Source organism: Lolium perenne, chromosome 6, assembly GCF_019359855.2.
Source record: "Lolium perenne isolate Kyuss_39 chromosome 6, Kyuss_2.0, whole genome shotgun sequence".
Taxonomy (NCBI): Eukaryota; Viridiplantae; Streptophyta; class Magnoliopsida; order Poales; family Poaceae; genus Lolium; species Lolium perenne.
The window spans coordinates 35053483-35080572 of NC_067249.2; the positions used below are offsets into that span (position 1 = coordinate 35053483).

General features: G+C 45.7%; 1 protein-coding gene and 2 pseudogenes across 1 annotated transcript; all 3 read right to left on the bottom strand.

Annotated features, from left to right (window-relative positions):
* Positions 1-11178: 11178 nt before the first annotated feature.
* Positions 11179-12585, bottom strand: LOC127310602 (disease resistance protein RGA5). Its single transcript, XM_051341261.1, has one exon. It carries the CDS (start codon positions 12583-12585, stop codon positions 11179-11181), a length of 1407 nt encoding a protein of 468 aa, XP_051197221.1.
* A 487-nt stretch (positions 12586-13072) lies between these two features.
* Positions 13073-15973, bottom strand: LOC127308355 (disease resistance protein PIK6-NP-like; annotated as a pseudogene).
* A 587-nt stretch (positions 15974-16560) lies between these two features.
* Positions 16561-21363, bottom strand: LOC127308354 (disease resistance protein RGA5-like; annotated as a pseudogene).
* Between the last annotated feature and the right edge of the window lie 5727 nt (positions 21364-27090).

The following is a 27090-nucleotide window of genomic DNA, read 5'->3' on the forward strand; positions in this document are numbered from 1 at the left end:
ATCTTGTTAATAGGTTAGTACCGGAAAATGCATAAAAATGATATAAAGTATATATAAAACATGTGAGTATTGTCATAAAATTAGCATGGAACATAAGAAATTATAGATACGTTTGAGACGTATCAAGCATCCCCAAGCTTAGTTCCTACTCGCCCTCGAGTAGGTAAACGATAACAATGATAATTTCTGAAGTGACATGCTACTATCATAATCTTGATCAATACTATTGTAAAGCGTATGAGATGAATGAAGTGATTCAAAGAAATGGTAAAGATAATGACTAAACAACTGAATCATATAGCAAAGACTTTTCATGAATAGTACTTTCAAGACAAGCATCAATAAGTCTTGCATAGGAGTTAACTCATAAAGCAATAAATTCTTAGTAGAAAGTTTTGAAGCAACACAAAGGAAGATATAAGTTTCAACAGTTGCTTTCAACTTCAACATGTATATCTCATGGATAATTGTCAACACAAAGTAATATGATGAGTGCAAATAAGCAAGTATGTAAGAATCAATGCACACAGTTGACACAAGTGTTTGCTTCTAAGATGGAAAGAAGTAGGTAAACTGACTCAACATAAAGTAAAAGAAAGGCCCTTCGCAGAGGGAAGCATGGATTACTATTTTTGTGCTAGAGCTTTTATTTTGAAAACATGGAAACAATTTTGTCAACGGTAGTAATAATTCATATGTGTTATGCATAAGACATCCTATAAGTTGCAAGCCTCATGCATCGAATACCAATAGTGCTCGCACCTTGTCCTAATTAGCTTGGATTTCCATGGATTCTCATTGCATTACATATGTTTCAACCAAGTGTCACAAAGGGGTACCTCTATGTCACCTGTACAAAGGTCCAAGGAGATAGATCGCATTTGATTTCTCGTTTTTGATAGATCTCAACTTGAGGACATCCATACCGGGACAACATAGAAAACAGATAATGGACTCCTCTTTAATGCTTAAGCATTCAACAACAGATAATATTCTCATATGAGATTGAGGATTAATGTCCAAACTGAAACTTCCACCATGATAAATGGCTTTGGTTAGCGGCCCAATGTTCTTCTCTAACAATATGCATACTCAAACCATACAACTCATGGCAAATCACCCTTACTTCAGACAAGACGAACATGCATAGCAACTCACATGATATTCAACAAAAGTGTAACAGTTGATGGCGGCCCCAGAAACATGGTTACCGCTCAACAAGCAACTTATAAGAAATAAGATACATAAGCGACATATTCTTTACCACAATAGTTTTTAAGCTACTTTCCCATGAGCTATATATTGCAAAGACAAGGAATGGAATTTTAAAGGTAGCACTCAAGCAATTTACTTTGGAATGGCAGAGAAATACCATGTAGTAGGTAGGTATGGTGGACATAAATGGCATAGTTTTTGGCTCAAGGATTTTGGATGCACGAGAAGCATTCCCTCTCAGTACAAGGCTTTGGCTAGCAAGGTTGTTTGAAGCAAACACAAGTATGAACCGGTACAGCAAAACTTACATAAAAACATATTGCAAGCATTATAAGACTCTACACTGTCTTTCTTGTTGTTCAAACGCCTCACCAGAAAATATCTAGACTTTAGAGAGACCAATCATGCAAACCAAATTTCAACAAGCTCTATGGTAGTTCTTCATTAATGGGTGCAAAGTACATGATGCAAGAGCTTAAACATGATCTATTTGAGCACAACAATTGCCAAGTATCAAATTATTCAAGACAATATACCAATTACCACATGAAGCATTTTCTGTTTCCAACCAAATAGCAATGAACGAAGCAGTTTCAACCTTCGCCATGAACATTAAAAGTAAAACTAAGAACACCTGTGTTCATATGCAACAGCGGAGCGTGTCTCTCTCCCACACAATGAATGCTAGGATCCGAATTTATTCAAACAAAAACAAAAATAAAAGCACACAGACGCTCCAAGTAAAGCACATAAGATGTGACGGAATAAAAATATAGTTTCACTAGAGGTGACCTGATAAGTTGTTGATGAAGAAGGGGATGCCTTGGGCATCCCCAAGCTTAGATGCTTGAGTCTTCTTGAAATATGCAGGGATGAACCACGGGGGCATCCCCAAGCTTAGACTTTTCACTCTTCTTGATCGTATTATATCATCCTCCTCTCTTGACCCTTGAAAACTTCCTCCACACCAAACTCAAAACAATCTCATTAGAGGGTTAGTGCATAATCAAAAATTCACATATTCAGAGGTGACATAATCATTCTTAACACTTCTGGACATTGCACAAAGCTACTGAAAGTTAATGGAACAAAGAAATCCATCCAACATAGCAAAAGAGGCAATGTGAAATAAAAGGCAGAATCTGTCAAAACAGAACAGTCCGTAAAGACAAATTTTTTCGAGGCACTTAACAGGCTCAGATGAAGAAGCTCAAATTTAATGAAAGTTGCGTACATATCTGAGGATCATTCACTTAAATTGGCAGATTTTTCTGAGTTACCTACAGAAGGGGCTACTCAAATTCGTGACAGCAAGAAATCTGTTTCTGCGCAGTAATCCAAATCTAGTATCAACCCTACTATCAAAGACTTTACTTGGTACAACAATGCAATAAAGTAAAGATAAGGAGAGGTTGCTACAGTAGTAACAACTTCCAAGACACAAATATAAAACAAAAATTGCAGAAATAAAATAATGGGTTGTCTCCCATAAGCGCTTTTCTTTAACGCCTTTCAGGTAGGCGCAGAAAGTGTGTATCAAGTAACATCAAGAGAAGAAGCATCAACATCATAATTTGTTCTAATAATAGAATCAAAAGGCAACTTCATTCTCTTTCTAGGGAAGTGTTCCATACCTTTCTTAAGAGGGAATTGATATTTAATATTTCCTTCTTTCATATCAATAATAGCACCAATAGTTCGAAGAAAGGGTCTTCCCAAAACAATAGGACAAGATGCATTGCATTCAATATCCAAAACAACAAAATCAACGGGGACAAGGTTATTGTTAACCGTAATGTGAACATTATCAATCCTCCCCAAAGGTTTCTTTATAGAATTATCAGCAAGATTAACATCCAAATAACAATTTTTCAATGGTGGCAAGTCAAGCATATCATAGAGTTTCTTAGGCATAACAGAAATACTTGCACCAAGATCACATAAAGCATTACAATCAAAATCATTGACCTTCATCTTAATGATGAGCTCCCAACCATCTTCTAACTTCCTAGGAATAGAAGTTTCAAGTTTTAATTTCTCTTCTCTAGCTTTAATGAGAGCATTTGTAATATGTTTTGTAAAGGCCAAATTTATAGCACTAGCATTAGGACTTCTAGCAAGTTTTTGCAAGAACTTTATAACTTCAGAGATGTGACAATCATCAAAATCTAAACCATTATGATCTAAAGCAATGGGATCATTGTCCCCAATATTCTGAAAAATTTCAGCAGCTTTATCACAAACAGTTTCAGCAGTTTTAGCAGTTTCAGGCAGTTTTGCACGCTTTGCATTAGGAGTAGAAACATTGCTAATACCAATTATTTTACCATTGATAGTAGGAGGTTTAGCAACATGTGAAGCATCAACATTACTAGTGGTAGTAATAGTCCAAACTTTAGCTACATTATTCTCTTTAGCTAGTTTTTCTTCTCTTTCTCACCTAGCATGCAATTCAGCTATCAATCTAATATTTTCATTAATTCGAACTTGGATAGCGTTTGCTGTAGCAAATGACTTAATATCTTTATCTTCATTAGGCATAACTTTCAATTTTAAAAGATCAACATCAGCAGCAAGACTATCAACCTTAGAAGCAAGAACATCAATTTTACCAAGCTTTTCTTCAACAGATTTGTTAAAAGCAGTTTGTGTACTAATAAATTCTTTAAGCATGACTTCAAGACCAGAGAGTACACTCCTATTGTTGTTGTAAGAATTACCATAAGAATTACCATAACCATTACCATTAGAAGGATATGGCCTATAGTTGTTACCAAAATTATTCCTATAAGCATTGTTGTTGAAATTATTATTTTTAATGAAGTTCACATCAACATTCTCTTCTTGAGCAACCAATGAAGCTAAAGGAACATTATTAGGATCAACATTAGATCTACCATTAACAAGCATAGACATAATAACATCAATCTTATCACTCAAGGAAGAGGTTTCTTCAACAGAATTTACCTTCTTACCTTGTAGAGTCCTTTCAGTGTGCCATTCAGAGTAGTTGATTATCATATCATCAAGAAGTTTTGTTGCGGCACCCAAAGTGATGGACATAAAAGTACCTCCAGCAGCTGAATCCAATAGGTTCCTTGAAGAAAAATTTAATCCTGCATAAAAGGTTTGGATGATCATCCAAGTAGTTAGTCCATGGGTAGGGCAATTCTTTACCAAAGATTTCATTCTTTCCCATGCTTGGGCAACATGTTCATTATCCAATTGCTTAAAATTCATAATGCTACTTCTCAAAGATATAATTTTAGCAGGAGGATAATATCTACCAATGAAAGCATCTTTACATTTAGTCCATGAATCAATACTATTCTTAGGCAAAGATAGCAACCAATCTTTAGCTCTTCCTCTTAAGGAGAAAGGAAACAATTTCAGTTTTATAATGTCCCCATCTACATCCTTATACTTTTGCATTTCACAAAGTTCAACAAAATGATTAAGATGGGCAGCAGCATCATCAGTACTAACACCGGAAAATTGCTCTCTCATAACAAGATTTAGTAAAGCAGGTTTAATTTCATAAAATTCTGCTGTAGTAGCAGGTGGAGCAATAGGAGTGCATATAAAATCATTATTATTGGTGCTAGTGAAATCGCACAACTTGGTGTTCTCAGGAGTATTCATTTTAACAGCAATAAAAATAAGTAAAGCAAACTAAATTAAATAAAGTAAAGCAAGTAACTAATTTTTTTGTGTTTTTGATATAAAGAAAGCAAACAAGACAGAAAATAAAATAAAGTAAAGCAAGACAATAAACAAAGTAAAGAGATTGGATGTGAGAGACTCCCCTTGCAGCGTGTCTTGATCTCCCCGGCAAGGGCCGACCGATAGGAAGAGGGTACAGCGGCAAACGTGCGCCGCTTTGGGTCGTAGCGGATTGTCCCATCCTTGGGAATGAGCTCCTTGCGAGTGGCGTCACGAGTGCGTGTCTGCATATGATGACGAGGTGCAGCAGCCGGTACCACGGGCGGCGAAGGAGCGGCAGAGGCAGCAGGTGCATCCGCAGCAGACGCGGCGGGAGGCGCTGCAGAGGCGTCGGGCGAGGAGGGTGCCGCGGCAGACAAATCATCCGTGGCAGGCTGCCGTGCAGCCGAGGTAGAAGGATCCTCTGCCGCGGCAGAGGGAGACGATGACCGTGCAGGTGTACGCGGCGACTCCGAGTCACCGGCGGTGGATCCTTCATCAAAACCACCTGCATCATCAGAGAAACTGCTCGTGGCAGGAGTGTGAGTAGGCAACAAGTTAAGGTCGTAATTACGCATACGATCATCCTGAAGAACCAGCTCCGACATGGGAAAAACAGATGGAACATTGGAAGAACTAGGTGGGAGGGGTGCTGGGGTGGTGTAGGGAAACACTTGTTCATCGAAAACAACGTCGCGTGAGATGAAGATGCGGCCAGAAGAGCGATCTAAGCACTTGTACCCCTTATGCTGCTGGCTGTAACCAAGAAACACGCAGAGGCGCGACCGAAAGGAGAGCTTGCGAGTGTTGTATGGGCGTAAATTGGGCCAGCATGCGCACCCAAAGGCGCGAAGAAAATGATAATCAGGTTGATCACCACGAAGACATGTGATAGGTGCAGCATCGTCAAGGTTACGAGCGGGCATACGGTTGATCAAGTAAACGGCAGTGAGGAAAGCTTCATCCCAAAAGCGAACTGGGAGAGACGAGTGAGCGAGAAGGGCGATGCCAGTCTCGACGATATGCCTATGCTTGCGCTCGGCGATGCCGTTTTGTTGAGAAGTGTGAGGGCAAGTGACGCGATGATGTATGCCTGTTTTGTCAAAGTAACGAGACAGCCGGCGATATTCGCCACCGCCATCAGTTTGAACAGCAAGGATTTTGGTTTGTAATAATCGCTCAACATGGGTTTGAAAATGATAAAAAGATTGTTCAACATCTGATTTACGCTTAAGAAGATAAATCCACGAATAACGACTAAAGTCTTCGACAAAGCTTACATAGTAGCGGAAACCACCCACAGAAGGAAGAGCAGGCCCCCACACATCGGAGTGCACAAGCTCAAGGGGTTTTTGGGTACAATGCGATGATCTAGAATAAGGTAATTGGTGCACCTTGGCACGACACGAATCACACACTGAAGACTCTAATGGAGGTGCACAAGCGATTTTATTCGACCGAAGAACTGACTTGACGACAATAAGGGACGGATGCCCTAGCCTCTGATGCCAAAGATCGATGGAGAACGTGGCACTGGAAAGGCCATGGCGACGCAGGGGACTCGAGGTGGTGTCGCTTGGCACGGGGTACAGCCCATCTTGGCTTCTACCGTGAAGTAGAAGCTCCTTCGTTGTTTGGTCCTTGACGAAAAAGTGAGAAGGATAAAATTCAGCAAAAGCGTGATTGTCAAGCAGCAGTTTATGCATGGAAAGGAGATGCTTAGAAATATGTGGAACACGCAAGACATTTTTCAGAAGAATTGATCTAGAAGAGCCGGGAATTCGAGAATGACCAATATGAGTAATGTTCAGACCTTTACCGTTGGCGACCTGCACAGTGTCCTTGCCGGCGTAGCGTTCCTGGATGGAGAGGCGGTCGAGGTCGGAGGTCAGGTGGTCCATCGCCCCGGAGTCGAAGTACCAGTTTGGGTCGGCGTTGTACCCCTGGTTGTTGGTGTTGGCGGCGTTGGCGTTGCGTGCGCGGGGTTCCTCCGGCTGGAACGCATGATTGAAGCGGTTCGTGCACCGGAGCGCGTCGTGCCCGACCTTGCGGCACACCTGGCAGGTGCCACGGTAGCCGCCACCGCCACCATTGCTGCCGCCTCCATTGCCACCACCACGGCCGTTGCCACGGCCGCGTCCTGGTCCACCATGGCGACCACGGTCGCCTTGTCCTCCTCCCTGGCGCTGTCCACCATACTGCCCGTCGTTGCCACCACCATGGCGGGTTTCGACAGCGTTGCCAGAGTGAATGATGTTGCCAGAGGATGCCTGCTGCTCAAGACGAAGCTCGGCGCTGAGAAAATAGAGGATGCCTGTTAAGGCTCACCGGGTCGTCGCGGGAGGTGATAGCCGCCACCAGCGGCTCGTAGTCAGGGCCCAGTCAAGCGAGCACGTAGCCCAAGATCTCCTCGTCGCTGAGAGGTTTCCCAGCGGAGGCCATCGCATCAGCGAAGCCCTTCATGCGGTTGAAGTAGTCCGCGGCCGGGAGATCGTTCTTCTTGAAGTTGGACAGCTGATAGCGCAGCTGCATGACCCGCGCCCTGTTCTGCGAGCCGAACATGGAGTGGAGCGCGGTCCAGACGCCGGCGGCGGTGTAGATCTGTGTGAGCTGCCCGACGATATCATCGGACATGGATCCGAGGAGGGCGATGAGCACCAGCTGGTCCTGCTGGTACCACCGGAGGTACTCCGGGTTTGCCACCTCCTTGGCGCTGGTGCCAGTGCCTTCGGTGATGGTGGCCGGCGGTGCCGGCAGGGTTCCATCGACGTAGCCGTACAGGTGTACAGCACGGAGAGCAGGCGCGGCTTGTGTCTTCCAGAGGAGGAAGTTGTCGCGCGTAAGCCTAATGGTGATCAGGCTGGAGATCGAGGAGATCGTGACGGAGCCAGAGGAGTTGGAGGTGGTGGACAGAGCCATGGCTGCGGAAGGGTTTAGGATCTAGCTCTGATACCAAGTTAACAACTGTGTTTTGCCGTAATCATGCCTCTTGGCATTGCCTTCTATTTATAATCCTCAAGGGATAAGATCAACATACAAGTTTGTTACATACGTGGGGAGTAAGGTATATCTACAGAACCTAACTAGCGATCGTATAGCGATCACAGCTACGACTAACTAACACATGAATATACGTACAGTAGTTAGTCTAACAATAGCGAAGATTCAGATCCGTCGAGATAGTTACATTCTATGCTATCTTAAATTATTACGGGACATTCTTTATAAAACGAAGCACATACATGGCAAATACAATGAAACAGGAAAATGTGATGTTTTTCTTAACATGCATGGGAAGAATGAATAGAAGTGAAATAGCAAAGGGTGGTTCAAGTTACAAGTCAAAATAAGGCATACTCATCAGCACTGTCATATAGGACCGACTGACGGAAGGACATCTTGGGTGCACCTGTGCGGCTTTCGTGAAGACCGCCTCGACATCACTGTACTCATGGATGGAGGAACTTCTATTTACATGGATTTGCTCGAGGGCTGATAGGTGCTCCAAGCCGACTGGCGGAACACCACCCCACTCATCATGCAACCCTAAATGGAGCCTTCGTACCTTAGGCATAGCACCTGCCTCAAACTCCATGCATGCCGTACCATCACCATCTTCAGTAGAGCGGAGAGCAAGGTACTCTAGAACTGGGAATAATCCCCTCCTTATTCTAACAGCAGCAGTATCTTTAGAGCATCTCCAGCAGCGGCGCTATTGCGCTAAAATAACTGATTTTATCCCCCGCGCGCGCTGTATCCTCCCCCAGCAGAGGCTGTATAGTTTCGCGCGCTGTAAAGAAATACCGCGGCGCTGCATTCTGCGCAATCCGGCGCGGGAATTTTGGTGCTTCTTCTCGCGCGCGCGCTTTCGCTGGAGACGCGCAACCGCTGTGAAATTTCCCTCCCGCGCCGCCCGCTCTCCCGCGCCCCCTCCCGCCTTCCCCCTTCCGCGCGGCCGCCGGCGCAACTCCGGCGATGGACGGCTCCTCTGGCACCCCTCCAACCCCTCCCTATTCTGTCCCCCCCACTGATGGCGCCGGCGCCGGCGCGATCGAGCCACTGACCGCACCAAACCCTAGCGCCGCCGCCGCCGCGGGGTCGGCGGCCACTCGCGCCCTCTTCGTGCCGCCGCGGAACAGCGCCGGCGCAGCTGTGGTTCCCCCCGCGCCGCGGGTCAAAAGCGGAGGTGCAAGGCGCGGCGCGCCGACGGCGATGGCGGCGGCAGAGCCCAAGCGCAAGGCACCGAGGAACAGCGCCGCGGCTCGCCAGACAGGCGCATCCCAAGCTCCTCCCACATCCTCCGCTCCGCCTCCACCACCGGCTCCTCGACGACCGACGCCAACCGCGGCCGCCACCGCCGCGCGCAACGTGCTCGATGAAATGGCGACAAGGTAAAATCTCTTTTCTTTTGTTGTTTTTTTGACATGGATGAAATGTTCACTAGTAGGATTGTGACATGTGCGTAAATTATAGTGTTGATGACGATAGTTTCTTGGAGACTATGGAGATTGGCGGTTCATCTTTTGCACATGACAACTATGTGTATGAGGTGGAAGAGGAGTACGCGGAGGTGGATGAGGAAGGCGAGGGCATGGTGGGAGCTCCGACCGGTAGGAAGATAAACTACACCGTAGATGAGGATGTGTTGCTTTGCAAGACTTGGTTAAAGATTGGCATGGATCCGTCGATTGGCACCGACCAAACTAGAGACACATATTGGATAAGAATGAGGGAGTACTTTGATGCCAACACCCGTGGAGTTGATCGCACGAGCCGCTCTCTTCGGTCTCGTTGGTCGGTCATCAACCAAGATTGTTCAAGGTGGGCAAGTGCGCAAAAGACGGTTGATGATATCAACCGAAGTGGCACCAACGATAGTGATAGAGTAAGTTGTTCTATTGTGTTCACATGTGCATATCTATTTTTATTCAAATGTGCATATCTATTTTATTCAAATGTGCATATCTATTTTTTCTTTACTCATCTATTCTACTTAATTCATAATGTAGAATTCCATGAGTCAAGGCTTCTTTCGAGATGAGGGGAAGAAGGACAAGAAGGGCAAGAAGGTCCTCGGAAAGACTTTTACATTGCACCATTGCTATGATGTGCTAAAAGATGAGGAGAAGTGGACAAACCGTGGTAAAGTGGACGTGCCAACAATGTTGGCACGACAAGCAACCGCGGAGGCAACCATCATTGATGATGATGTATCAAGTGGCGGCGAGGATAGGAAGAGAAGCTCTACTCCTCACTCGGTTGCGAACACAAGAAGGCCGGAACTTGGACGGAGGAAAGCCAAAGAGATGAGGGGAAAGAAGTCCGGGGATGATGACATAGCAATAGCTATGGAGAACATGGCCAAAGCAAGAAAGGAGTACAATGAGGACAAGAAGGAGGCCGACACGCGGCGCGTGGCGTTGGAGGAGAGATTGGCGGCCGCTGAGGAGAGGAGGATGGCAATGGAGGAGAAGAAGCTTGCCAATGAGGAGCATCAACGTCTATTGGACGAAGAGAGGAAGCTCTTTTTCATGGACACCTCTGACATGGATGAAAGACAAAAAAGAGTACATCAACCTTGCTCGCGACGAAGTGTTAGACAAAAAAAGAAAGTTGGCAAACCTCATGAAGGCGCAAAATGAAGGAATGAGTGTCCCGGGAGGCTTTGGATGCATGGGAGGCTATGGAGCACCACCGGGAGGCTATGGATTCATGGGACAAGCACCGATGGGGTATGGAGGCATGGGTGGCTTTGGAGTCATGGGAGCACAACCCGGAGGCTTTGGAGTCATGGGAGCACAACCCGGAGGCTTTGGAGTCATGGGAGCACAACCCGGAAGATTTGGAGGCTACGGAGGCATGGGTCTTGGAAGCATGGGTGGGGTGAGTGGGCATTCCGCCATGGGTGGCATGGGTGGGATGAGTGGGCATGCCGCCATGGGAGGCATGGGAGCACCGCCGGGAGGATTCATGGCTTCTTTGGTTGATCCAACTCCGTCTACTAATGAAGCACATGGAGATTCAACTCCCAACACCATCGTGCAAGACTCCGAAGAAGATGGAGATGGATTTGATCATATTGACAAATGAGATGAACTTTGTCAATATGTATGAACTTTGCTATTTGTCTATCGTGTTTGAACTTTGTCCATCGTTGTTGAACTTTGTCCTTGTGATGAACTATATGTTTGGTTAAACTATGCTATTTGTTGAGTCTTTTTCGAAAAAAAATGCTATTTGTTGAGTCATTTTATGCTTGATTTATTTCATGTTTGTTTGATCTAGTAGAATGTATGCATATGTTGGATTGTTGTTTGCGCTGGTCGAGCGCGCGGTACTATGCAGCGCCTGCTGAAGTGCTGCATGCGCGCTGCATTGTCCAGCGCCGTTTTGGAGCTTCCGGCGAAGTGCTCGCGGGCTCCGCGCGCTGCATGCGGATACGGCGCGCTGGTTCAGCGTTTTACAGCGCGCAGATATAGCGCTGCTGCTGGAGATGTTCTTAGGAATACACAACACATTGAGACTGAGCCAAACGAGGGAGGGCAGCTTTCCAACAGCATGAACCTCATCAGTCGACAAGTGCTCAACACGTAGGGAGAGGCCACGGAGGCAACACAGGTTACCAATCCATTTAGGAACTCCCTTCAGCAGCCATTTTGGTAGATGAAGCTGCTCCATATAGAGAGGAGGGTTGGATAATGAGTACAGTTGATCGTCATCGTATTTAGGAGTCATGAAATCGCAGGTGAGGAATCTGAGCTCATGAAGCTTTCTAATTGAGGAGACCAAAGCATCAACCTGTGCCACCACATTGTCACCCCACTTATAACTATGACTCCTGGAGAGCCTCAACTCCTTTAGATTGGCCAGCTCACCAAGACCCTTAATATCGTTTAGCGAGCTCCACCCTAGATTAAGGCAATGCACAATGCACAATGATTTCATGTTCTCGATCCCGTGGGGCAGTCCTGTGCCGCCTGGAAGAATCATGCATGATAAGCGTGGCAAGGAAACTATATCTGACGGAATGGCTAGTCGTGAGGGACCATGTATTGCGAGCGTCTCCAAATAAACAAGCTCTCGAATTTCAGTTGGGAGATCTATGCGGCAACCCAACGCTGTTACCTTCAGATACCTTAATTGAAATAATCTACCAATAGGAGTGAGATCCACTTTCATAACCTTATCGTATGGTGTTTCTTGACTTGAGAACTGAAGCAGTAGCACCCGAAGGTACTTAAATAGCAAAAGAGGGATTGGGTACTTGGGATCTCCAAACTGTGGAAATGAGCGCACTTGTGACAGTCTAGTATCGACGATACCAGATGTTGCACTACTGGCGCTTGATGTCAAGGACAATCGACGAACCTTGTACTCACAACCATGCATTCTTGCCACGTCTTCACAATTATATGCCACACTGATAAAATTCTCTTCCACACACTTGCTCAGAATCAAATCAAGCATCATGTCGTGTACTCTGCAAGACACCACCTCCTCATAGCATATGGTTTCTCCAGGCTGAATCAGACTTCTATTGATAAGTTCATTGAAATAACTCTTTGCAACATTCTCCAAATCTGATCCATGAGAAGTACTAACAATGCCTTCAGCTACCCATTGTCGAACCAGATCAGCCCTCCTGATCTCCTGGTCTTCTGGATACATGCCAATATACAAGAGACATGGACGGAGATGAAGAGGAAGATTCATGTAGCTAAGGTTAAGTATACTCCTCATCTCTTCCAGGGTGGGATTTTTAGCAAAGTTTGCACCCAAAGAATTTCTTATACTCTCCCACTCATTCTTTGATCTTGCTTGACTATTGGCTAACAGGCTAGCTATAGTGATGATTGCCAGTGGCAATCCTCCACACTTCTTCAAAATTTCAGCTGAAATTTCTTTAAACTCAGGTGGACACCTATCTTCTCTCTCAAATACTCTTTTAAAAAATAACAATCTTGAGTCATGTTCTTTGAGGGGTTTCATTCTGTAAACACAGCCGCGGTCATTTTGACACACCGCAATCGCCACATCCTCCACTCGCGTTGTTACTATTACTCTACTTCCATTTCCAACTTCTGGAAAGGCACAACTCAAAGTATTCCACATTGATTGATTCCACAAGTCATCAACAACGATAAGATACCTGCAGATTTTTTTTCACATATGTAGATGCATTTAATTATGATATGATTACAAGGTGCAGATGAAACCACCTAAACTTGGTAATGAACACACACAAAAAGACATTCCTTAGGTCAATATAGCATGTTCACATAATATTCAAGCCTAGACAACGATAATTTTTGTGCGACGCTTTAAGGCTCAGTGAAAAAAATACACCATAATTTATCTTAGAAATGCTTGAACAAAAAAAGACTACGACTTTCTTTTTTATATTAATAAATAATAACATGGGCACATACATTTCTATACATGTATAAGAATTAAAGTTTTTTTATCGAACTAATCTTATCAATAGATGATCTGGTGGCTAACAATTTTAGTTCTACCTACAAAAGGGGGTTTCCACGGCCTAAAGAATTTTAGCTGTAGCTATGTTAATTCGACTTTAGTTACATACTCAATGGAGATTAAAATAGAGTTGATCCTCCAATTTCTATCCTTCATATGCCAATCTCAAGTTTGCATCTTTGCTCATCCTGGTATGACAGCCACACCATTATTTCTTCAGGTGTCGCCGTTATTTTACGTAACAATTTGCTATATGATGTCAGCTGTTTCCAATTTAATAACAATCCAGATTTTTTCCCCCTCCTCCCCTCTCACCTTCTTTGATTCCAGCAAGCCTGAGCCGGAGATAAAAAGATGACGCAGAAGCAGCAGCGCCAGGATTCAAGACGTTTGAGGTGTTCTTGATAGACAGAAGGCTCGAGAGGATACGTTTCAGACGTTTGAGGTATCAGAACTACCTTTTTTTTGTTGGTTCACTAGATGTTGCAAATGGGTAGTACGTAATTAGTTAATTCATCTATCTTAAAACATGCTGAATTAGTTCTCGGATATTCATTACATATGATTCTTTGATTTCAAGAGTCATCTTAAAAATGCAGTTGTCCTCTATTTCACTTCTGAATCACGCAGATGTTCGATCTGACAAGACTAAGATCTAGTTAAGAAGTGAGCCTAGCTAACTTGACTAGCGGAGTAGACATACAATGCAGCTATACAGGTTCAAGTTCCTACGGATATAAATTTGGGTTCTTATTATTCAAAAAATAAACTCCTTAAGGGTATCTTATCCCCGCCATTCTTTAAAAAAACACAAAAATCTAGTTAATGAGTGAGAATATATAGTAAAATAACTAATTCTAAGTCACTGCTTTTGGAACCATGAAATGTAAACAAGAGGATCATGCAAAAGAGAATGAGATCTTGATCGGACATGATTAACAGTTTCTAAGTCGACTGAGTTATATACACTCTTATAGATATAACTGCATGATTTCTAAACCGTCATGTATGAGAAGGAGATAACATAGTTTGGAGCTCATCCTTTCAATGGCCAGAAAGCCTGACAAGATTTTGCGTTAGATTAAAAGCATAGAACATACATATGTCATTAGTGTTTAGAGGAGTGCTAGTAATATAACACTATTTTCACAAGTAATTAACCAATCATGTGCACGAGTTAAAAGAAAAATGTTTGAAATAGTAAATCTGGTTTAGCTAGCATACCTTGTTTTGGGGGTTTATTAATCTAAAGCCGGGCATTATTTGCCTTTATCAAAAAAACAATTAGAAGAAAATAAGTACCTATTATGTGTGAGATGCCCTCTAAGACTGTCAATGATGTCTTGCACCTCACAATGGGGAGATGACTCCTCCTTCATCCCCAGCTTCAGTTGTAGGCCACTAAGGAGGCGTGTCAGATCAGGTCTTTGTGAAACTGACACAAATGCCTTACAACTGAATTGCCCACCAATCTCATGATACACTTGTTTGGCAAGTGTAGTCTTACCGACCCCTCCAAATCCCACGATGGACACCACCTTGAGGTTTCTCTGGCTATCGGCCAACCAACATAGAAGATTTTTCTTGGGGCCGTCCATACCCACAAGTTCCGCTGCGTCCTTGTATGTTGCCGACATGCGAGGATCGGCAGGAATAATGCCAGTAGTAGGACTGATGCAATCATCAATCTTGTACCTTTGCATAGAACAAGAAAAACTTCATATTTACCGGCTTCATGTGAATTGAACTGGGAGAGAAGCTCCTATATACATTTTTAAACATACCTCATGCGTCGTTCATTTGCCTGTATGGCAAGGAGCTTGAGCTCCTCCATCCGATCAGCGATGCGATGACGCTTCCGTAACGTCTTGAGATGTTTAGCCGCCTTCTTGATGAATCCTGCTTTCACATCATTACCTCCAAGATCGTGTATGAAGTCGTCGATGCAATTCTCCATGTCGTAGGACATCTCCCTGACATGGTCTCTCCAGTTTTTGGCCAAGGGATCGAGGTCGTCCATCAGCTCAAGCTTCTCGAGGAGAGCTTTCATGGTGCTGAGCTCATCCTTGAGGAAGGAGGCCTGTCTCCTCACTCCTGTGAGCTTCTTGTACTCGTCGCCCACCAGCACGGCGAGCTTGCCGATGAGGGGGTTCATCACCCCATGGTCGCGCTGACGATTGGTGCAGACATCTCGATCCGAGCCTCCTCCTCCTCCTATCGGCTCGCAGGCGAGCGTCACGGCGATGCGGTACAGTGGCGCCGTAGAAGTCCAACGGGCATGTCAGAGCTCAAGACGGGGAGACGGTGGCTGCTCGCGAATCCGCGGCCGGAGGTGGACGGATGAGGTGTTATGGGCTTGTGGCTGGTCATGGCGGGCGGAGAGGCCGGGCAAATATCTGGGTGGGGATTTCGGGGCGGCCGACTCGCGGAAGCCGAGTCAACGACGCATTTGGAAAGAAAAACGCGCGTCTGGAAAATTCAGCGAGGAAAAACGTACACAAAGATTGCTGGGCTGTGAACTGACGGAACTGACATCCTAATTTCGAAAAATAAAAACGAAAACGATTAGCATCCTAATTTCTACGAAGACGGTGCCGTAGTCAAGCTGAGCAAAGCCCCATAGAGAAGACTCAAAGAACAAGAAAGTTTCTCAAATAAAGGGGGAATTGATCTGACAGATTAACATCACAATTGTCATTTTCCGCCTTCATGACGGAATAGCAACAGCCGGAGACGAACAAGTAAGGAGGTTCCGTAATATCTCGAGGTCGGTGTGACTGACGACGTGAGATGTAGACCCTGATTTGCGACTTAAAGAAAAAGAAGAACAAAGAGATATGAGAGGAGGGATCAGAGTTCTTTTACTTCATCAAACTTGGGCATCACAATGATTATTGGTTGAAAAGAAAAAAGTTAGTGCGCTCTGATTAAAATGGCACATAAATCAAACAAGGATGGCAAAGATGCAACAAATATAGGTGTCCAGATAATGAAAACCTCACATAATATCAAGCAATCGCGTAAACGGTCTAGTTTACTTTGCAAAGGAAACAGAACATAACCAAGCGTTATCTAGATGTAATAAGTTTCAACCAAGTGATAAGTTTCATTTACATATTCCCAATCAAATCATGGAGGGAGCAACTGTATTCTGGTAGCCAAGAATCAGGTACGACCAAATAATTCCATTCCAAACCATGAAATCAGATATTACAGGGTATGTGAGAAATTAACAAACCAAAGCTCTTACACGGTAAATAAGCAGAATAATCTTTGTCGAAAAATAAGCAGAATAATGACTAAAAGACGTAGTAGTAAAAAAGAAAAGGGCGGTGATAAGTTACAGTGAAGGCCGATCAAAAGATTGTAACAGAAGGGCGTCTTGGGTGCACCTGTGCTGCATTCCTGAAGGTAGACTCGAGATCACGGTCATCATGGACAGATGACATGTTATCAACATAGATTTGGTCAAGGGATAACAGGCACACCATGCCAACTGGCATCGCACTTCCACCCCACCTATCATGTATTCCTAGAACGAGCTTTCGTAGCTTGGGCATAGCCCCCGTCTTGAACTCCATGCATGCCGTAACATCATCATCACGGGATCTGAGAGCAAGGCACTCCAGAACTGGGAATAATCCTCCTCCACAGATTATGGCAACCCTCTCTCGTGGAATACACAACACCTTGAGACTGAGGTAGACCAGGGATGGCAGCTGCCCAAGAACATGAATATCGTCAGTTGACAACTGCTCAATACACAGAAACAGGGTATGTAGGCAGTCAAGATCACCAATCCATTTTGGAACCTTGTAGAATGGCCATCCTCGTAGACGTAGTTTCTCCATACGGAGAGGAGGATCAGATAATGAGTCCAGCAAGTCAACATAATGTTCAAGATTGCAAGCGAGGTATAGAGATTTGAGGTCAAGGAGCTTTCCGATGGAGGTGACCAAAGCATCAACCCCTGACTTCACCATATCGAACTTGTAGGATTTCGTGAGTGTCAGTTCCCTCAGATTAGTGAGCTCGCCGAGGCCCTCAATATCTTCCAATGAGCTCTTACCCATGCAATAACATCGTAGAGTATGTAGTGATTTCATGTTCCCAATCCCATTTGGCAGTCCTGTATCATGCGGAAGAATCAGATGGGACAAACGGCGCAACATTGTTATATCTGATGGGATGCTTTGTGCCGATCGGCCATCTATATCAAGTGTCTCCAAATGAACAAGCCTGTGAATTTCTGTAGGAAGCTCTATACTAGCTGATGCTGCTGAAACCTTCAAATACCTCAGCTGAAACAAGTGGCCAACTGTAGTGAGGTCGACTACCATATCCCGGTAGCCTGGATATTCAAAGAAAAGCACACGGAGATACTTAAATTGTGAAAGAAGAAGTGAGTACTTCGACTCTCCAAACCATGCAAGTGATCGAATTTGTGATAAGCTACTAGCAACTGCCCCCAACATTGCGCCACCAGCGCTTGATTTCAGAGATAATCGATAGACCTTGTATTTACAGCCATGCTGCCATGTCTTATCTTCACAATCATATGCCACACAGATAAAATTATCTTCACCGCACTTGCTTAAGATTAAATCATGCATCATATCATGTACACTACATGACAACACATCCCCACATAGGGTATCTTCAGGCTGAACCATGCTTCTATTGATAAGCTCATGGAAATAACTGTTTGCAACATCCTCCAAATTTGATCCATGTACATTACTAACCTAGCCTCTCAAGCCGCTCCCACCTAGCCTCCCTTTAGTACGCCGTTCTCCCGACCTCCTCCCGACCCCCACCTCCCCCAAACCCTAGGCCCCTTCCGCCGCCGCCGCCGGCGGCGCCGCCGGGCAAAGCCCGTGGGGCATGGCGGCGGCGGCGGCCCTCCCTCGTGACGCGGCGGGGACGGCGGCCATGGAGCCTTCACGACGCGGCGGCGGCGACCCTTCCCCCTCCCGGATGGCTGGGCGGGTCGGACGGGGATGGAGGGACGGCGGCCCTCCCGCCTCCCGCAGATGGACGGGGACGGTGGCTAGTCTGTGCTGCGGCCTCCCCGCCTCCCATCGGCGGCAAGTCGGTGGTGGCTGGTGGTGGCGGACAGCGCCATCCCCTCCGCCTCGCGCCGGTGTGGGGCGATGATCTTGGGCTTCTCCCGCGGTACGAGGTCGCCCGGGGCAGCAGCCTTGGGTTCGACGGTGGAGGCGGCCTTCTTCTTCGCCGGAGGAGGTCGGCTGGTTGCTGGGATGGCGGATCACGAGATCCCTCTACCCCGGTGATGAAGATCTAGTCGACGACGAGATAGCGGCGAAGGGGCCACCGGTGAACACCGAGCCTTGACTTCGTTCTTGGCGAATGATGGCGGCGGCTATTGGCGTCGTTCCCTTGCGAAGGCATCATCTTTGTTGGCCTCTCCGTTTGCTCTCGCCGAGTAGGGGACTTGCGGCTGCCGGTGAAAACCGTGCCACGAGTGGCGGGCGATGGCGGCGTTAAGCGTCGCTTCCTTCTTGAAGGCATCGTCGTCGCAGTCCGCGGGTACTCACTCATGCTGCTCCGGGGGAAACCCTAGATCCGGCCAGGATCGGACGATGACGGCGCACCCTGCGTCGTGCTACCTCTTGGGGCATCGTTTTTGGAGTAGCGGCTGGATGGAGGTGGTTTTTGGTGGTGTGGTGTTCATCTACCACGTTGTCGTCGATGTGTCTCAGCGGCGTGGAGCTGCGGGGTATTGAAGACGGGCGAGGATTGTTGGACGCGTGCAGGATGGTGGAGCTGTTTGGTGTTATGGTGACATCTACGGCGGGCCTGGCATAGTCAATGCGTTGATCTCGCTTGGAGATGGGTTCTAGATAGATGGCGGTGCGAACTCTGTGATGTGTGCAATGGCGCACCCTCAGGGTTTTGCTTTTTGGATGATGTGTGTAGGTGTACCGTCAGGGAGTATGGCCTTGTTTTTGGTCCCCCCTTCATCGTAGGTATAGCGAGTTGTCGCTAGGAAGGTGGCTTCGAGTTGATCTTTGTATTCCCCTTGTAAGGCATTGCGAATAATTTAATAAAGAAGAAGCTGTGTGCATCCTTTGGATGCAGAGGCCGGGGCTATGCTCCTTGATCGAAAAAAAACAAAGCCTTCAGCCACCCATTGTCGAACAAGATCAACCTTTTTGATCTTGTGGTCCTCTGGATACATGCCAAGGTAGAGAAAACATGCACGGAGATAAAGAGGAAGATGCATATAGCTGAGGTTTAATATACTCCTCATTTCTTCCAAGGTGGGGTTTGTGGCAAACTTGGCGCTCAGAGAATCCCTTATGGCCTCCCACTCATTCCTTGATCTACAACTAGCTAATAAGCTGGCTATAGTGATGATTGCAAGTGGTAGTCCACCACACTTCTTCAAAATTTCAGCTGAAACTTTTTTAAATTGGGGTGGACATAAATCTTCAGAACCAAAGGCTATTATAGAATAACCTCCTTGAGTCTTGCTCTTGGAGTGGATTCATTTTGTAAATGCACTCACGGTCATGAAGACACACCCCGAAGGCCACATCACTCAGTCGTGTGGTTACAATTATTCTACTTCCATTACCATCTTCGGGAAAGGCACAACTTATAATATTCCATGCTGACTGATCCCACAAGTCATCGACTACAATAAGGTACCTGTTGAAATTTTTGCAGAAGTCTGATTATAAGTTGCATCAAAAAATTTATGTTCTATCATACGAATTTGCTATTGACTATTTACGAGATCAACTTTTCATGGCCACATAGTCTCATAAGATTTTACATTGGCCTAAGAAACACCTCCACCATTAGAACAAGTATATAAAATTATCCTAAATGGTTCACAATTATTTAAAGCTAGCCCATAAAAATGCAGCCCCATATCAACTAGAAGTAAGTACCTTTTAGACATGAGATGCTTTCTAAGACGGTCGATGATGTCTTGCACCTCACAAATGCTAGAAGACTCCTCCATTCCAAGCTTTAGTTGTAGGCCACGGAGAAAGCTTGTCATCTCGGGCTTTTGGGAAACTGAAACAAATGCCTTACGGTCAAATTGCCCACCAATCTTATTGTACACTTGCTTGGCAAGTGTAGTTTTACCCAGACCGCCGAATCCCACAATGGCTATCACCTTGAGTTTTTTCTCAATATCTACCAACCGACTGACAAGTTCTTCTCTGGGACCATCAATACCCACAAGGCCTGTTGCCTCCTTGTAAATCGCGGATATTCGGGGATCAACAGGCACAACACTAGAACTAGAATCGACGCAATCATCAATCCTGTACCTCATGCGTCGCTCATTTGCCTCTAGAGCAAGAACCTTGAGCTCCTCCATTCGATGGCCAATGCGATGACGCTCCCGCAACGTCTTCAGGCGTTGAGCCGTCTTCTTGACGAGGCCTGCATTAGCGTCGGCACCTCCAAATTGGCTCATGAAGTCATCAATACAATTCTCCATGTCGTATGACATCTCTCTAACATGGTCTCTCCAGTTCTTGGCCAGCGGATCCAGCTCGCCCATGAGCTCCAGCTTCTCGAGGGCAGCTTTCATGGAGCCGAGCTCACGCATGAGGAACGAGGCCTGCTTCCTCACCCCCTTGAGCTTCTTGTACTCGTCTCCCAGCAGCGCGGCGAGCTTGCCGAGGAGAGGGTTCATCACCCCCATGGTGGCGCTGACGATTGGGTTTGGCATCATGTCGATCCGAGCCGATGGCGACTCCAGACGAGGCGGTGCAGTGGTGCGGCGCCGTCGGTGTAGCGGCCGGCGACTTTCCTTGCCTCAGCAGCTCGCCGGAGCAGCAGACGGCGCGGTGGCGAAGACACACGGGCGACGCGGAGCTGCAGAGATGGAGACGACGGCGCCGTAATCGGGGACCGGGATGTGGATGGATGTGCCTGATTGGTCTGGGGCCAGAAGAGGCGGAGGAGGGGAGGGGAGGGGAAGTAGCACTAGCAGTGGGTCTCGGGGTGAAGACTCGAGGGAGTCGACAGTCGAGTCAACCATCGGCCGGGCAGCGTGGGGTAGGCCATTTCCAGCGTGGCGTGGGGTAGGCCATCTTTTCAGGGTGGCTCGGATAGTGAAAAAAAAACCCTCTCTCTCCCGCGAACCGCGCCGCCCCCGGCGGCGGCCGGGCCGCGCCCTCTTCCAGCCGGTGTTCCCCTTCCCCTCGCGCTCCCCCCTTGCCGCCGTCGGCGGGGGCCGCCGAGCCTTGCTCGGGCGGTGCCGCGGCGGCGGCGGGTCGTCCTTACCCGTGGCGGCGGCGGGGGTGTGGGGACCTTGGCGGGCGGCGGTGCTCTTCGCCGGCCAGCGGTTTGGCGCGGCGGGTGGAACCCGTGCGTCAGGTGGTGTGGAGGAGCGACGGCACGGCCGTTGGCGGCGAAGCTGCGCAGGCGGACGACCATGGCAGGGCCTGCTCGGCCCAGATCTGGGCCCGATTCGGGGCCCGGAGGGGCTGGGCGGGCGGGCTGCGCATGACGCGCCGGTTGTGCTCCCTGGAGGTGGAGTAGGTGCGACGGCGGTGGTTGGGTGGCGGCGGCGCTCCGGCCGGCCTGCTGCAACGTGGTAGTGGGGTCTTTGCGGGCCCGTTTGTGCCCGGCCGGGCGGGTTTGACCTCGCTGCCATGTCCGGTCGGCTACCGCGAAGGCGGTGGAGTTAGTTCCCTCCCGCTCGGCTGAGGTGCTGCTACCCCCGACCCGGTTGTCTCTCGTCTCTACGTCTAGGCCCTGCTCCGACGACCACAGCGCAACAGCGAGGATGGCTTCAAGATCGCGGTGGCGCGTGCTGGTGGGCGGCAAGTTTGGTGGAGTACATCAAATCGTCCGGGTTTGTAGGTTGGTGGACGAGAGAAATCTTGTCGGCAGGCCCGACACTGTCGCGGTGACTCCTGCGGATGTCGCCTTGCCTTCCTGAAGGGCGGCGGTAGTCCCTCCTCCCCAATCCCTTCAGCATATCGGGGGAAACCCTAGGACTAGTCCGGGCGGCAGTGGCGTCGTCACTTAACCTGTTGAAGGTGTTGCTTGATACGCGGCGCTTCGGCGTGCTAGGAGTGTGGTGGCATTCTCCGGAGGGCGCAGCGGTTGCGAGTTGTTCTTGTTCTTGTCAAGCTGTAGGTGTCGGCTTTGTTTTCTCTTGTTTTTCTTTTTGGGCTTGGTTGTGCTGCAACCCAGCGTGTTTGATGTATCGGTTGGTTGCTATATTAATATAGCGGGGCGAAAGCCTATTTCGAGAAGGACGATCGATGCCATCTTTTCATTGGCTAGTTCTTTGGTGATACTTCATTTTTTCAGATCTTTTTTTACGGATTCCTCCCATATCAAATGTGGTCTACCCCGTTCTCTCTTAACATTATCAACACGCTTTAGCCGTCCACTATGCACTGGAGCTTCAAAATATCTCGTGAAAAGCTATTTTAGAGCACATGAATTGTTTTATTATACAAGCCACAATTTATTTTTCACGAGAACTTGTGTACAGGTTTTACAGTGATTGGCACTTCTAATAACCATCCATCTAGCCTGATTCGATGGTGGTAAATAGATGAAACCAAATCGACGGAACCAAAAATGTAGGACTGAAACCAAATTCTGTACGACCCAAACCTCTCATATGTTTTATATGTTTTATGAAAATTGTAAAAGAAGATTGTCCTTTCGACCGGCCGAACTCTCGAATAATTGTGCACACATCTTAAAGTCATGAACAGATAATTTTAGTTCTCAAGCAGCCAAGAATTTATCATCCTCTCTCTCAATCTCAGTGCTGGTCCACTCCCGTTTCTTCTTGCTAATGGTGAATGGAACCTGGGTGCGCGCGCACCCATTTACGAAAAGTTCAAAAAAAATGCTATTTAAAAGTTTCCAAAAAATGTGAAGTAAAATTTTGCATGTAGATATTATGTTGATACTTACTCATGTGTGTTTTCACGAAAAAATACCATTGTGTGTGACCTACACAAAAATGACAAAATGCAAATTCCTATTCCTGTGAATAGTACAATTCCTGTTCACTATTCTCATTTAGACATTTTGTCATTTTTATACAGGCCACACACAATGGTATTTTTCCGTGAAAACACACACGAGTAAGTATCAACATAATATCTACATGCAAAATTTTACTTTACATTTTTTGGAAACTTTTAAATAGCATTTTTTTGAACTTTTCGTAAATGGGTGCGCGCGCACCCAGGTTCCATTCCTCCGGGTCACCTAGCCTATCTTACCGCTGGTGGTCAGGCCCGACCCTAGAGAGTGGAGAGAGGGGCGGACGGCCCGGCCCCCGCGAAACCAAGGCTCCCCAATAGTCAATAGCTATGGTATAAGCAGTAAATAAACTCATGTGGCGGCGCCATGACATCTTTCTCTCAAGCGGTTGAGGGAGAAGACGAAAGCGTTACGTTCGATCCTACAAAAATATGGTAAATACTACCTATCGCAGGCCGATGGGAAACAATTTATCGGACCGATCGGGCTCCGTCCATCTTGCCTCAATCAAACGTCCACGCACGTCACCACCTATATTTCCAAAATTACTGGTCAGTTAATCGTCTGTCTCTCCTCGTTCATATCGATCCCCAAATTGATCCGCCGCCCCGCGGCCCAGCTCTGCCGGCGCGTCACGACCTTGTTCTCCCACGCCGCCGCACGCCCACACTTAGAGCCTCGGCTCTCCCTGCCGCGCCGCACCTCCAATCCAGATCGTAAACCTGTGCCTCCATCAGGAATGACTCCGATGCCGGCAGGCATGCCGGTCCGACATGGCAAATCATGGCCGTGGTATGGTGCTTGCAGTTTTACCACGGTCTGTTCTCCTACGGCGTCTATGTTCCCCTCTGCACTCTCTTGGTGGTGTCAATCCCCAAGACTAGGTGCAGACTGGGATGTCATTGCGGCAGCTTGGGATATGTCGCATCGTGTGCGAGCACGTTCATCTCCGGATCAGTTGCAGCAGGTGCAGTACGATTCTACTAACCTCTTGGTGTTGTCATTAATTAATTTTTCGTGGATGTCATTTTCTATGCGATCTCATACTGGATAGGCTATAATATTAGATTACGAAGCTGCTTCTGCTAAAAGAATAATTTTAGTCAAATTGATGTTCTGTTCATGTTAGATTATCCTAGTTGCATGTAGTTACCTAGGCACACAAGTTCCCACTTATGGACTATTCCCATATTTTAGAAACTATATGGATACATATTTACTTACAAACATGTTAATTTGGTTTAATTTGTATGCGTCCACTAGGTGCTTCCCATAGGCTACACGCCATAACATCCGTTAATTCTTTGTTTTCAACGATCAGGTAATAAGGCTCTTAATTCTTTTGTAGTGTACATTATGTGCATGCCTTTTTTACTCTGATGGCACCTTATATGGTGCTTCATATCCACGTATACCATGCTTTGTATATACATACACCATGCTTCATATCTACTTATATTGTGCCCCGTATATATATACATAAACACCGTGCTTCATATCTACGTATACCGTGCTTCATATCAATGTATACATGCTTCTTGATCTTCATATGTATATTTTTGCTTCTTACAGATATATAGATTGCTTCACTACAACCATACACCTTAAGTTTGTATACTTTTTTCCATGTGCGAGCGCACTAATTTTTGAACATTGTTACATCTTTCCTATATTTTGCATTTGTGTTGCACATGATGCATGTATCACCTCTGTGAAATTTGAATGTGTATTGCCACCTAACATGTTGTAACTCTTCCTTTTTCTGTCCACCTAGTATCCTGGAAAGTCATTTTACGGCACATCGTTTTAAAGATGTAGTGTTAGGGATGAAGGACGGTTGAAACTGACTTACATTTGAACGGGAGCGATTCAATTTCCTTGGAAGCATTGTATTGCAGATTCGCAGACGAGTGTTGATAAAGTAGACATTTATACTTATTTTGAAGAATATTTCAGTTATTCATAAATCAGAAGCATGTCCCTGTTTTGCTTCAAGCATACATGTAATCGTTAGCGGTGTATTTTTCGGTTAGATGGAAACATGTGATATGAAAGTATAAAGCTGTGTGTTTTGACAACATGAAGAAAGAAAATATGTATTTTGTCCGAAATATTCAAGTGAATGCATGGAGCACTAACATTTTCTCCAAGAATAAGAATGAAGCTTCTGTACATACACAAAAACAAATGTTGCAGGTCTGGCAACGCACAGTATGCTTCCCCCGTATCTGAAGAAAGCTCCATTAATACATTGATCATGCTTCTAGTATATAGTGCATTATGCGTCCTAGGCTTCTGAATGAAGCTTCGGCCAAACTAGTAAACTATGTGCTTTCAAATTAGTGCATTATATTTGAACAGTTCGAATTTACCAACGTTTTGTGCAATCTGTATCACGTTTACACAGGACACAAGTTAATTATGGTATGCTACATCACAGAAAATCCATTCACCACGGAAGCTAATATTCTACAGTCCACATAATTTCCTACGTTTAAAATAAATATTTCTAGAATGAAGGAAAATTCAGTGTAATGGAAGCAAAATTTAGTTGCATCGGAAGCACTATTAAACAACGTCGTTTTTTTTTTGCTCCTACGGAAGCAAATCTGCGTGCCTGAAATTTTTGTTATCACTTTCCTTTAAAACTGGATTTGATTTCCAAAAAATAATCTGGAGGAATTAGACTAGAGAGTAATTCATTGCGTATTCTGACTCCTGAGATTGGGCTCACGGGAGCAGTCAGGCCCTTGTTTTAAGGAAAAATTCACTCGGGCCGCACTGAAAAACCAACGTCCATGATCCATTCAATCGTACGGCTACTCTTTGGTCCGATGGGAGCTCATCCATCGGAGGGAGCTCCTCGCCACCGACCTGGTCGGTGGGTGGAAGGCACCGCACACCCCCCCACGATCCAGTGGGCCGCGGCCCATTGCATCAGGTGAGTTTTTCCTTTTTCTTCCTTCTTTTCTGTTTATATTTTCGTTTTTAAAATCTAACACTTTTAAAAAAAAATTCGAGAAAAAGTTTTTCATAAAATTTGAACAGTTTTCTGAAACTAAAACAGTTTTAAAATTTGAACTTTTTTGGATTTGAATATTTTTCAAAATTCGAAATTTTAACAATTTTTTAACTCGAATAATTTTTTAAATTGAACGTTTTTTTGGATATGAACAAATTTCGAATTTGAACGATTTTTCGATTTGAATGATTTTCATATTTGAACAATTTTCAAATTTGAATGAATTTTGAATTTGAACGATTTTCAAATTTGAACGGTTTTCAAATTTGAATATTTTTTAGTTTAAACATTTTCTCAATTTGAATAATTTTTAAAAATTAAAATTTTCGAATCTAAAAAAATATAAACAAAACCGAAAACAGAAAAAATAAAAGAAAACAGAAAAAAGAAAACAGAAAAGATAAAAAGAAAAAAGGAAAAAACGAGGCTAAACAGCCACAAATGGGCCTGGCCCATACCCGATCAGGGGTGTGCGGTGGCCGGTAGCCACCGACCTGGTCGGTGTATAGATTTTGCCTCCATCGGATGCGGATTCCTAGCGCTGCCCCAAAAATATGGGCCTTTTCCCTTCAGTTGCCGGCCCCCTCTTTTCTTTATTTACTTGAATTTTTTTCCCTTTAGCTAGTTTGGGCCTTTTTTCTAGCCCAAGGATCAAAGTGGTGTCG

Excerpts from the sequence above, each read along its gene's own strand:
- LOC127310602 (XM_051341261.1), bottom strand. The coding sequence starts at position 12,585 with ATGTATCCAGAAGACCAGGAGATCAGGAGGGCTGATCTGGTTCGACAA.